General features: G+C 41.8%; 1 protein-coding gene across 1 annotated transcript in view; it reads right to left on the bottom strand.

The window, feature by feature from the left end:
• Positions 1-941: 941 nt before the first annotated feature.
• Positions 942-12,917, bottom strand: part of LOC148039871 (general transcription and DNA repair factor IIH helicase/translocase subunit XPB1-like) — a 34,426-nt gene continuing 22,450 nt past the window's right edge. The window contains exons 6-20 of the mRNA XM_087694822.1: positions 5,341-5,400; positions 5,065-5,208; positions 4,690-4,770; positions 4,524-4,611; positions 4,017-4,354; positions 3,863-3,938; positions 3,558-3,751; positions 3,274-3,437; positions 3,124-3,196; positions 2,927-3,040; positions 2,746-2,826; positions 2,571-2,630; positions 2,404-2,487; positions 2,078-2,220; positions 942-1,436 (exon numbers count right to left, since the gene is read on the bottom strand). Coding sequence (XP_087550948.1) covers positions 1,340-1,436; positions 2,078-2,220; positions 2,404-2,487; positions 2,571-2,630; positions 2,746-2,826; positions 2,927-3,040; positions 3,124-3,196; positions 3,274-3,437; positions 3,558-3,751; positions 3,863-3,938; positions 4,017-4,354; positions 4,524-4,611; positions 4,690-4,770; positions 5,065-5,208; positions 5,341-5,400 — 1,797 coding nt within the window. The 3' untranslated portion in view covers positions 942-1,339. The remainder of the gene's footprint in view (positions 1,437-2,077; positions 2,221-2,403; positions 2,488-2,570; positions 2,631-2,745; positions 2,827-2,926; positions 3,041-3,123; positions 3,197-3,273; positions 3,438-3,557; positions 3,752-3,862; positions 3,939-4,016; positions 4,355-4,523; positions 4,612-4,689; positions 4,771-5,064; positions 5,209-5,340; positions 5,401-12,917) is intronic.

Here is a 12,917-nt window from a genome sequence, read left to right as displayed (position 1 = left end):
TCTTGTCAACTGCACAGATGCATACACCTATATTGTGGTTTCCCTAAGCTTTCTTTTTTGGATTCAACTTCAATGTTTGCATTGTTTGGCTACCTACTCATTCGGTTTCTGACATCTCGAATCTCTAGAAAGTAACAATTTCTTGTTTGAATTTTCTTGAATATATTTTTCATGCATTGCACAAACAAGCTTTCCAAAACAATGTGTAGTGTGTTTAAAACAAGCACTGCATGTGTACACGTGTACTAGATGGACCTAAGTGATTGTTTGTAGTATTTTGCATGTGATCATGTCCTAAGGCTTTCCTAAATTGATATTAGGGTGGTGTGTAATAGGTACGTGAATCTAGGTGTGATGTGTTATGCCTGTGCACCATGCATTGTAGCACTATGCATGTGCACTGAGGTAATGGATTACTGCTCTAGGATGGGCGGATGGTTGGTAGAATCTAGACATACACTAGGTGAGTTAAGTATGACGCATATGTGCCCATGTACCTGTGTGCACTGCACCCTTCATGCACTTTGCACCATGCAATTGAATTAACGCACTTACTATATGGGTGGTTGCACTGGTGCGCTGTGCACCATGCACTATGTGGTGTGCAAGGTTGTGGAAGCTTTTAGTGTGAGGTAAAATGCACAATGTGTATGCTAGGTGAGGGTGATGGGTGTTAAGTAGGAGAGCCTAATGGGTACGTGCACTCTGCAAACATGTACACGTGTGGACCGTGCACTATGTACTGATCTGTGCATTTAAGGCCTCATTTCCCAAACCTGAACTGAAGCTAGCTTCACCTATAGGCTTAATATATTCTTCTCACTACCACACCTTGAGGCAAGTTACATGAGAGCCCTGCTTTGGCTGCAATTTGAGGCATATCCTGTCATACATACTTCGAAGACCAACCAAATTTTACAGAGACTACTCACGTGAATCAATTTACGGAAGCAAAAATACTTCCATACTGAGGAGATTAACAAACTATCATAAAATTTTAATTTTACAAATTTTATGACTTCTGATCAAATCATCATAGAGGACTATGTTTGCCCTTAAATAAAGAGCTGAAACTTCAATCTGCATCTTCAAATGACTGAGATGCTGACACCATTTGACAGCCTGACTGCATCAAGGACCCAAAGATGACTCCTTTTCATGGCCTTTTAATGACACCACTACAGACACTGCAACTTGTGCATAACTCTTTGTTACAGCTGTCCATGTCACACTTCCTCACAACCTTAGCATATACAACAAAACTTAAAAGTAATAGTTCTCAGTTTCAACTGATGTCTAACAAATTGCTATTGCCATGCTTATCCCCATGCCAGCTATATCAGGTGAAACGTTTTTTGAACAGCACATGACGAGGTTTATTAGGATCTCGCTTTTTGGGTTTTCCTTGACTTTGTCCAGCCCCAGCTCGCCCAGTGCTGTCAACATTCACAAATTGCAGTGTCAGATACCTTGTTCTAGAGAGTATCAGAGACAAACATGCATGACCATAAATCTGACCATGACTCCACATACAACAACTTTTTGCACACTGGAGACCTCTTAGTGTCTTAGGCACGGTCAGAGACTAACTGCAACTGAAGCACCCAAAACACAAGGTATACTTCAACCACTCTTCTTGATGTGTCAATGAAGATGTGAACATGGCTCCTAGTCATATGTAGATGAGCAAACTCAAGTGCAGTGTAAGCAGAAGACGTTAATATTGTGGTATTGATGGATCCGGGTGTCCAAAAGACTTTAAGAATGCTGCACAAGGCACATGAGATTGCAGATTTGGAAATTCATCCACACATTTAGGGCTAATGGCATGGGAAGCCAGCGTGGCAAGAAGGACGTTCAGGAATGAAATGAAAACAAATGATATTTTAGCATTTAAAAAAGGGTGAAGTTATACATGTCCAACGAAATACAACTGTCTACAGTGTGCTGAAACATGAAAAGAACAGCATCAATAAGTGTGACAAGACAAGGGTGTAGTAATAACCTTCAGAGAGATACAACATCGCAAGCAACCAAAGGCTAACACAACAAGTAACGGAAGAGAGAGAAGCAGAACCTGTATTCCATATAAACCATACCCCGAGCACCAGACATAGCACTCATGGAGCCAACACTACGCCTGGCACGCAATTGAGTAATATCGTCAACATCTTCTTCTAATTGTTCCACCCCTCCTGCTTCATCACCAGCATTTAGGACCTGCAATACATGATGGTTTAAACAAGCCAATCAATTATTCTATGGTTGCATAAAACCATATATCAACATTTAAGGTTAAATGTGCTGTTTTATTGAACAAATAAATGCACCCTTTCCATCATACAACAATACTAGCAAGCTGGACCAAAATAAGCTTGTAAAGAGAGCAGTCTGATAAAGTACCCGTGTTAGCAGATCCAGCTGTTCATCGAGATGAAAATAGCTTAACTCTGGACCTGAATCTGCTGGAGGTATGCTTGTCAATATCTGCAAGTACCCAATCTGTCTATATTAGGAGGATGTATTTTCCAGCTAGCTAATGACCATCTGCAGCAAGTATCAATGCTTACTTTGAAGCTATAGCCCTGGTCAATTAAAAACTGCTGCCTTTTTGTGGAGTAGTACATCTCCTGGAAAAGTTTATTCTAACCATGTTAGCTCCACACTTTCTTTAAGTACATATTTATTAAAGAGAGTATTGAATCAAACTTTCATAAAAGAGTGCTCCATCTGTCAAATCTTTACTTGTGTATCTGTGGAGACAAGAGAGTAAAAGAATGCATTGAACTCTTCTGCACCTCCCGGCACTCTGTCTTTTGGTTTACCCTAAACATCGAGAGAACGAATTTATCACTACCAAGAAGAAGCTATATGTATAAAAGGGACAAATGGTGAGTGTTTACTCTGACAAGAAATGAAAGAGCACCTTGGCACGTAATATACGTCCCAGACGTTGTGCTTCTTGACGCCTAGAACCAGCATGGGAAGAAATCTGAATAATAACATTTGCTTCTGGTATATCGATGGAATTATCTCCCACCTGAAACATGAATAAAGCTTTTAATGCATCATGCATGCAAATTACACAGCTTCGCAGTAGATAAAACATCATCGTTGAATCACCTTAGAAAGAAAAACTGTGTTGACCTCTGGACTGTGCTTGAAGGCATACAAAATTCTTGTCCGTTCATGATGGCTGTACAATGCTCTTTGTCAGAAAAAGCCTTTTAAAAACAAACATATTGTCTTAGAAAAGCAAATTTTGATCTTCACCTGGTAGCACCATAGATGAAAGGTCTTTTCAGTTTGGTAGCATACTCTCGAAGGGCAAACAAATTATCAGAAAACACAATTATTTTATCACCCCTCTGCTGTTCATGGAATCTGAGCAAAAACTCGCAAGCTCTGAACTTGTTTGGGTTCATCACATATAAGCCCTGCAGCAAAGTGCAAAGGTTCCCTCCACATTATCCTTCCAGAGAGCACTTCAAAAACCTTCAAGAAATGTGCACTGACAAGTGACTATCCAATTGTGAAACAAAGGTTGGCAGATAAACCTGACGCTTCCGATGATTTTCTTTCTTTAAGTATTCTGCGAAGAATTCCTTGGTCATAGGGCACCATACTTCTGCACACTGAACATTGGCAATATAACCATGCTTTACCAGGTCTAGCCAATTAGCCTCATACAACTTTGGCCCAATTAAAAAGTTCAAGTCTGTGATGCGTTCATCTTCTCTTACAAGGGTGGCTGCAAGAATGTCATTCATGAGGTGTTACTGCTCTGTGCAAGCTATGGGATTGGAAGCTGACAAGAAGCCCTTTTTTTTTAAATTTGAAGCAGCAGGCCAAAACAGCTTACCAGTAAGCCCAAGTTTGCAGTGTGATTTAGTGATGCTAATCACTTTTCGAAACATGTGGGCCGGGACTACATGCACCTACACATTTAGTGAATCAGCACAAGGCAATATGGTTCCTTCACAACCGTATTGTCTGTGAATATAAACTAAAGTCACCTCATCCATAAGTAGTAGACCCCACTCTCGGTTCCTTATTTCTTCAATTATTTTCTCAGACTCCTCTGACCTTTTTCCACCAAAGGCAACCATGTTATAAGTTGTCACAACAACTCCAGCATTACCTCTGAACCTTTCTTTACTGTCTGATGTGAAACGACAAATTTGATCATCTCTGACAGTTGACCATAATTTGAATTGAAAAGCCCACTGATCCACTGAGACCGCATTGGTAGCAAGGCAGAGACAACTTTTTCTGATCCTGCATGCAGCTGATACACCCACAAGTGACTTGCCTGCTCCACAAGGAAGAACAATAATTCCAGACCTTGCACGACCTGCATATATTTTAATAAGACATGAGATCCAAATACAGCATATTGTTTGAAGAAACTTGTCGTTTAAAAATGAATGGGTAACATTATTATTTTGAATCTTGTTGCATGCAACCACCCACAGGACCACATACATAACCACACCAGAGAAAATTAAGAGCAGTAGTCCTACCATTTCCAAACATCTTGCTTAAACTCTTTTCTTGATAAGGCCGTGGCTGTGCTTGTGGCTTGAGTTCAATATTCAGATCAGGATTCACCTGATAAAAGTAAAATATCAGGAAACAAGAGAGGAATCATTGTCAAAGATGTTCAGTGCAAATGTTTGCAACACTTACCGTATCATTCCTGAAATCGTATTCTTCTAACATTGGATAGTTGAGGGCATTTGGCAGACATCGTTGTTTTACATGTTCCACCTGCAGTCAATGAAACAAGTACCCTCAAAATGGCGATGCAGGCAAAAAAAATTTCTTTCTTTCCTTTATCAAAAACACGCCAACAGGTGGCAACAAGGACCACCACCATTAATGTCAGTAACTATTAATGTCAGCAACTACAAGCTCTTCCCTAAGAAAGCCAAGCTATTCTTTTATCATAAAATTACCATCTTATCGTGTTAAGAGGTGCTTATGAATTATATAAGAATGTATAAATTGAAATAATATCCAAGTTAATGCATTTGTACTCTCAACAACAGATTAAGTGCAAACCTGAGCTGGATCGATTTCAAAAGAATGTAGCTCTTTTTCTTCTGTGACAGCAGCAAGGTCATCCTCAGCAAGAAACTCCTGATGAGTTCCAGCAGTTTCAGCAGGAGCTTTGCTTGTGCTAAAGCTCAGACCATCTTGCTCAGCCTGATGAGAACCCAAAAAGTTTCAACTCCTTGGTATCCCCCAGAGAGAAAAGAGGAACAAGGAGCCATGAACAGACACAGACAAGACTCTCCCACACATTAAAAATGATCTCTGAGTCGGAACTTGTAATACCTGACTTGAAACTATCCTTGCACGTCCCACAACCTCATCTCTCACCAGTACCTGAAGCACCTGGAAAACCAAAAACTTGAACTATGATCCCTGCTTTTACAAAAAAGAGAGAGCCTTATGCATCAGTGCGAAACAGGCATGCATCACTGCTTTTTTTTAAAATAAAGCTGGCATTATGCATCAATGTGAAACAGGTATAGCTATTATTCTAGATCTGGAAATTCTGCATGTCCCAGTATAGCCATAGACAACAAACAGCACCTTCATTGACACACACCCAAATCAAGCAATAAATGCAGACAAGATATTCCTGCAATTGCAAATCTTCAGTACTGCCCAGATTAAACTTGAGGGTCTGCTTAACAAAACTGTTGAGCTAAAATATGCATTACTTACTGATTACCCTCTTAAACAGCCCAAAAACACACTAAAAAATGCTCTTTTAGACTAAAAACCCTAAAACGGGGAGCAATTCGAGAGATTTCACTGGAAACCCTAATTTGGGAGGCTCCAATCCACATCTATAAATAGAAAGGCTACCCACCATTCAGCCATCATCCTTGTTTGCAGGTTACACCAACCCACACACCCTCTGCTGCTGTTGGCGCCCAGTTTCCAGCCTGCAGCCTGCCTCCATCTGCTATCCAGCCATCATCGACTGCAGCCACATTATCCCCAGCCTGCGTTTACAGCATTGCAGGCACTGACACTCTCCGACACACCTTTTCCAGCTGTCTCCCTGCTGTTTACAGCACCTGTGCACAGTTTCCAGCTTCCGATTGGTGGTACGTTGCTGCGCTTACCAGTTTCCAGCCTCTAGACTGCTGCATTTTGGTGACCAGCCTGCTGCCATTCACTATTCAGCACTCCTACACTCCGACTGGTGGTCACAAACTTGGGATCCATCGCCGGGGGACGTCACACTCCGACATTGCTCTGCCCTTGAGCACACTGTACACTCTTACATTCATTCACTTCAGAGTTTTGTTCTCTCTCTCCCTTCTTCTGTTTGTGTTTGAGTTTTGAGTTTTGCGTTTAGGGTTTTGAGTTTTGAGTTTTACGTTTAGGGTTTGAGTTTTGCCCTCTGTGTCTATGTCTATCTCTTTGTGTTTCTGTCGTGGTCGTACAGTCTGTGTGTCCTCAGTGCAAACCCTAGCAGTTTTCTTCACATGGTTTCAGAGCCGGTGCTCTTGTAAAGAGTATCCTGCGGATATTGTGGAGAGCTAGTCTTTGTGCAAGGCACACATTACAACTCGTAACCGAATCACAATGTCCCAAACACCTTCTCCAATTCCTATGATGTCTTATCAGGCTTCTCCATCATTGGAGGCCCTGAGAATACATTATGGACTCAGTGAAGAGGACAACACTCCACTTTCACCTTCACCTTTTTCTACTCCTATTCCAGATTTCACTAACATGACAGAGGACTTTGAGAAGTACTATCACAACAAGTACAGTGATGTTTTACCCCTCCTACCAGTTTTGCTACCACATTCACACCGGTTGGTGAGGCTGACCACCTCTCCCATCATGGAGGACATACAGCATTTGAAACGTCCGGCAATCCATCTTCATCATCACAGCCAAGTCCAATGTCAGGTTTGTACAATTCTTTTGTGTTACATGAATCAAAACCCTCGCCTGTTTTTTCTTTTGAGGTACAGAATCCAGATGGCTTTGCGTATGTGAACTTCAATAGAGGGGGCTCACGAAGCAAAAGGAATTCAGGTACATCTACAGCTTCTATTTCATTTGAGCATATCACACACTTCTCACTTCCCTCCCATCCCACCCTCTTCTATATCACACCTTGATCACCTCTCATCATCTTTCCAAAACCTTGGATTACACTCCACATCTACATCACACACCCTAGGGGGTTGGATTTTCCATCTCCGCTCTTCGCACATTTTCCTTCACCTCATTCTCTACCTCTTTGCACCATGGTACTTCATTAGGGGAATGCCACCCTTTAACATAGTGCCTCAAACCTTTCAGCAAAGGAGCACACCCATAACTCCTAGGTTGATTGTGATGAGCATCCCCCTCACTATCCCCACCTTCACATCTTACATGACCACTCAAACGCAGGGGTTTCCATCCTCAGCTTATAGTGCGTCATCACACTCTCCTTGGGTTACACCTACGTAATGATTCCCATCTTCTGCTCCCCGTGTTTCCATCCCACCTCCTTGGATTCCTCATGTGGTTACCATGCCCATGCCTAGTCAGCCCATCCCTACCTATGGATCCACCTTGCACACTACTTGCATGCCTGATGGACACTTTGGGACCCATTCCCAAGTGTACTCCACTCCCCCATTCTACCCCCACTACACTTTTTCACACTATTCATCTCCGAGCACTACCACTCCTATTGCAATGGCCAAGAAAGCCTTCACGGATAAGACACGTTTTAACGGGTCAAATTTTACCACTTGGTCTAATTTCATGCAACAAGTGCTTGAGTCTCAGGGTCTTTGGAACCTCATCATTGCTCTAGAGCCTATGTCGAACCCTCGACTACTAGCTCACCCTGACTACATCCGTCAATGGAGAGCCCGCAATGCCACAGCCAATGTTGAGCTAATGCAAGGGTTGCTTTTTGAGTTTCACTCTCAATTGCAGCACTTCCCACTCGCATCAGAGAGTTGAAATCACCTTCTCGACTGCTATGTAGCTCGTAATCGTAGTCGGCACATCAATCTCGACTTTGAGCTTCAAGAGTTCTCTATTAAGGAAGGGAATGATTTGAAAGTCAAGCTGGCTAAATATAGGCGGTTACTTGCCAAGTTCGCCACTACTGGCTCTCCAAAGTTAGATGACGATTAGGTTACATTCTTCTTGAATAAGTTTCCCGAAAATACTTCAATTTCATTCAACATATCATCTCCCAACCTCGATTGCCAACCTTCTACAAGTTTGAGTGCTTGTTCTTGCGTTACGCAAGGCTACATGATCAAGTTCACAAGAAATCCTCATGACAACCTTATTCAAAGCAAAGGGGGTTGGTTGCCTCTTCTTCGGGAGGGAAAACCACTAGTGGCAAGAACTCGCAAGATGCGAAGGCAAGCCAATCAAAGGGTGACTCCTCTTCCTCAGATGAAACCAAAGAATCTAGATCTATTTGGCATCAACTCCCTAAGAAAAACCCATTTTGCACACACTACTAGAGAGCAAGCCATGTAGACGAGGAGTGTCGCTCCAAGGCCCAAGGTCTTCCACCTAAAAAGCCTTTGCAGACCGCTGTGACTTGCACAATCCAGTGAGGCTATGCCTTCCACTCTTGCTTCATATGCTCCTTCAGCACCCACTGTTGCTGCTGGATGTTGGAAAATGGCAGCTAGCTATGGAGAGAGAGAGAAGAGACAATGACAGCAAGAGAGTGAGCTGAAGCAAAAAGAAAAGAGTGTACTTGCTAGAATGAAAGATAGAGTGAAAGTACAACTTATGTTTAGGTCAAGGGTTGACCTAACCAACCTTCCACCAATTAACTAGAGTTAGATTTATTTTACTCTAGAGCCTAGTGTTGGAAGCAATAGGGACGCAGCTCGAGCAAGAGTGAACAAGTGAGTGTGACGGCTTGAGAGAGTGTAAGCAGAGTGAAAGTACGAGACGATAAGAGTATACCAACAATTTGTTGGTACACAAAGAATAAAATTTATTTATACTTAGGGCACATAAAGGGTGCGTTTACATGTACAATGTGCGTGTACTATACACGGAGGTTACCGGGCCTTTATATCCCAACAGCCTCCCACTTAAAGGTCCGATATAAACCTCTACTTAACCAACTCCCACTAGTGGAATGCAATGCTCGTGTTGAGCTTTGCTTAGACTTTAGTGAGAACATCTGCAGTATTATCTTGTGTTTTAATCTTAGTCAATGTGATTGACTATCTTCCAAAATCTGTATGATGAAGTGATATCGCACATCTATATGCTTTCCATAGCAAATACTTTTTCTTTGTGTACCCTTAAGGTATCGAAGAATATACTTGACAGCCTTCCAATGTGCTTTGCCAAGATTTGACATAAACCTGCTAACAACTCCCACTGCATGAGCAATGTCTGGACGAGTAGCAACCATAGCATACATAAGAGAGCCACAAGCTGATGCATAAGGAAATCCCTTCATAGCATTTGCTTCCACATCATCTTTCGAGCTGTTGGCTTTGCTAAGCTTAAGATAAGGAGATAAGGGTACCCCAAAAAGCTTAGCTTCAGCCATGTTAAATCTGTCCAGTACCTTTCCAATGTACTTTTCTTGAGATAAAAGCAACAATTTCTGCATTCTATCTCTATGAATCCTCATGCCCAAAATATGCTCTCCATTCCCCAAATCTTTCATGGAGAAAGCTGATTTCAGCTGATTTTTGGGAGCATCCAAGCTAGTCTTTCTTTTCCCAGCTAGTAACATATCATCCACATACAAAACAAGTATGATGGGGCTGCCATTTGTATCCTTTTTCATGTACAAGCAATGATCTGCATGGCTGCGTGTAAACTCATGAGATAGCGTATAAGTGTCAAACTTTTTGTACCACTGCCGTGGTGCTTGTTTCAGACCATACAAGCTGCATTTTAGCTTACACACCATTTGCTTTTTTCCAGGAACTACAAAGCCCTCGGGCTGTTTCATGTAGATTTCCTCATCAATGTCACCATGCAGGAAAGCTGTTTCTACATCCATTTGATACAGCTCTAAATCCAAAACAGCAGTAAGAGCAAAAAGCACACGTAAAGTGGTCATCTTCACAACAGGTGAGAAGACCTCTTGGAAGTCAAACCCTTCCTTTTGTGCATAACCTTTGGCAAGTAGCCTTGCCTTGTACTTGGGTTTCCCATCAACTGTCTTGACTTTGTACACCTATTTGTTTGGAAGTGGCTTCCTTCCCTTTGGCAATGTCACAAGATCCCAAGTATCATTTGTATATAAAGATTTAATCTCTTCTTGCATAGCTACCTCCCACTTACTGTTGAACTCACATGACTTGGCCTCTTTGTATGTAAGAGGCTCACCCTTATCTGTAAGCATCACATAATGCAAGGAGGGGTCAAAGTTCAAACCTATGTGATTGCCTTCTTACGCATGTAGACCTGCGTACCCAATGATCAACATTTTCAAGAATTGGATCTACATCTGGAGGTATATTATTTTCAGCATTCATTTGCTGCTATAAACCATTTTCAGCATGCTGTTCATGCTGTACAGCACCTTCATTTTCATTTCTAGCACCTGCATTTTCATAATCAGCAAGCCTATCTTGCTGTCCATGACCTCCTTGTGCTTCTATTTGCTGTCCATCATCATCTAGCTCAAAAATAACCGGCTGATCATCAGTTTCAGCCTGTGGTATAGCACCTTAAGGCTCATTTTCTGAAGTAATGGGTGGCTGCAAACTCTGAAATTTCACGTTTTTCAAATCTTCATTAGAGACTAAAGAGCCTTTCAACAATTTTACCTCATTAAACACAACATTACGGCTGCGAATAACTTTCTTGGACTGAGGTAACCACACTCTGTAGCCAAATTCACCCTCATCACCATAGCCCATGAAGATGCCTTTGGTAGATTTTGGGTCAAGTTTATTCCTCAGCTCATCTCTAACATGTACAAAAGCATCATAGCCAAATATGCGTAAATGGTCATATGAGGACTATTTGCCAGACCAAACCTCCTCAGGGATGCCATTATTTAAGGACTAATTTGGAGAGCGGTTGCAAATGTGAACCACGGTTTTGAGTGCCTCTCCCCAAAATGCATGAGGGAGATTAGCTTTGATACCAATTGTTGGAAGTGATAGGGACGCAGCTCGAGTGTGATGGCTTGAGAGAGTGTGAGTAGAGTGAAAGTACGAGACAATTAAGAGTGTACCAACAATTTGTTGATACACAAAGAATAAAATGTATTTATACTTAGGGCACGTAAAGGGTATGTTCACATGTACAATGTGCATGTACTATACATGGAGGTTACCGGGCCTTTATATCCCAACACCTAGTGTCACTACTTTAAGTTTCTAAGACACTAGGTGTACACACCTTACATTGACACTTTATAAGTGTCCACACCACACAAATTACATGGGGGGCTGCCCATAAAATCAGCAAATTCTAACACCCCCCTGCATTGCCAATGTGATGGAGTACAAGGATGATCAATCACCAAAGGGTAACAAGTTTAAGGACTTTCAAAAAGCCTCAAACTTCTCGCGTGGTAGTGCCTTGGTAAAAATGTCTACAACATTTTTCTGTGTGGGTACATACATCAAGCTGATCTCTCCTGCATAGCGTCTCTCTCTGACATAATGGTAATACACCTCTATGTGTTTCCTGCGAGCATGAAACATAGGATTTCATGCTACTGCAATAGCACTGTGACTATCAGAAAGAATGGGTGTAGGACCCTCCAATGGTAAATGTAGATCAGCCAACAATCTGCGCAACCATACACATTTCACTGTTGCCGTAAAGGCTGGCCTGTACTCAACCTCACAAGACGAGGTAGTCATTGTAGGTTGTTTCTTGCTTAGCCATGAAATGCATGAATGAACTAGAAAGAAACAATGTCCACTAGTAGACTGCCCAGTATCTACATCACCAGCCCAACTTGAATCACTGTAAGCTTGTGAGTGCAAGTCTTCCCCCTAGGAAATAATAATGCATGTGATTGAGTACCTTGCAAATATCTGAAGATCCGCTTAACAGCTTGCCAATGTATGGTCCGTGGGCTATGTATACACATACTCACTTGAGATACTGTATACTAAATGTCAGGGCATGTGTTGCAAAGATAAATAAGATAGCCAACAACCTAGCTGTAAATTGCAACATTAGACATCTCTTCACCATCATGCATAGACAGTTTTAAGCCTCACTCCAAAGGAGTACACATAGATTTCCAATCTTGCATACTAAACCTATGTAACTGCTTATCCACATATTGTGACTGTGACATAATGATACCATGCTGATTTTGGGTGAATTGAATCCCCAAATAATAGTGTAGGCAGCCCATATCTGACATAGCAAATGCATGTTTTAATTCAGCCTTAAAATCTGCAATTTTTTCTTCTATAGGTCCAATGAGCAGCATGTCACCTACATAAAGAATGATAATCAGCAAGTCCCCCCCCCCCCCAAATTCTTAATGTATAGAGTGGGAGCAGTTGGACTATTTTTGAACCCTTTGCTAGCCAAATAAGCATCAATTTTGGAGTACCATGCATGAGGAGCCTGTTTGAGACCATAAAGAGCTTTATATAGCTTGCATACCATGTGCTCTTTCCCTTTAACCACAAACCTTGGAGTTTGTGACACATAAACATCCTCATGCAAATCCCCATTCAAGAATACTGTCTTAATGTCCAACTGATATACTTTCCAACCAAAATTTGCAGCCATAGCAATCACACATCTCACCGTACTCATACGGGACGTAGGAGCAACAGTTTCTTCATAATCTATGCCCTTCTTCTGTGCATAGCCTTTTGCTACCAACCGTGCTTTGTACCTGTCAATTGTACCATCAGCCTTGCCTTTGAGTTTAGAAACCCATTTTGTGCCAATGG

Source organism: Lygodium microphyllum, chromosome 2 (assembly GCF_053477565.2).
Source record: "Lygodium microphyllum isolate KBCC chromosome 2, Lygodium_microphyllum_v1.1.10, whole genome shotgun sequence".
Classification (NCBI taxonomy): Eukaryota; Viridiplantae; Streptophyta; class Polypodiopsida; order Schizaeales; family Lygodiaceae; genus Lygodium; species Lygodium microphyllum.
This window is presented reverse-complemented; position numbering and strand designations above follow the sequence as displayed.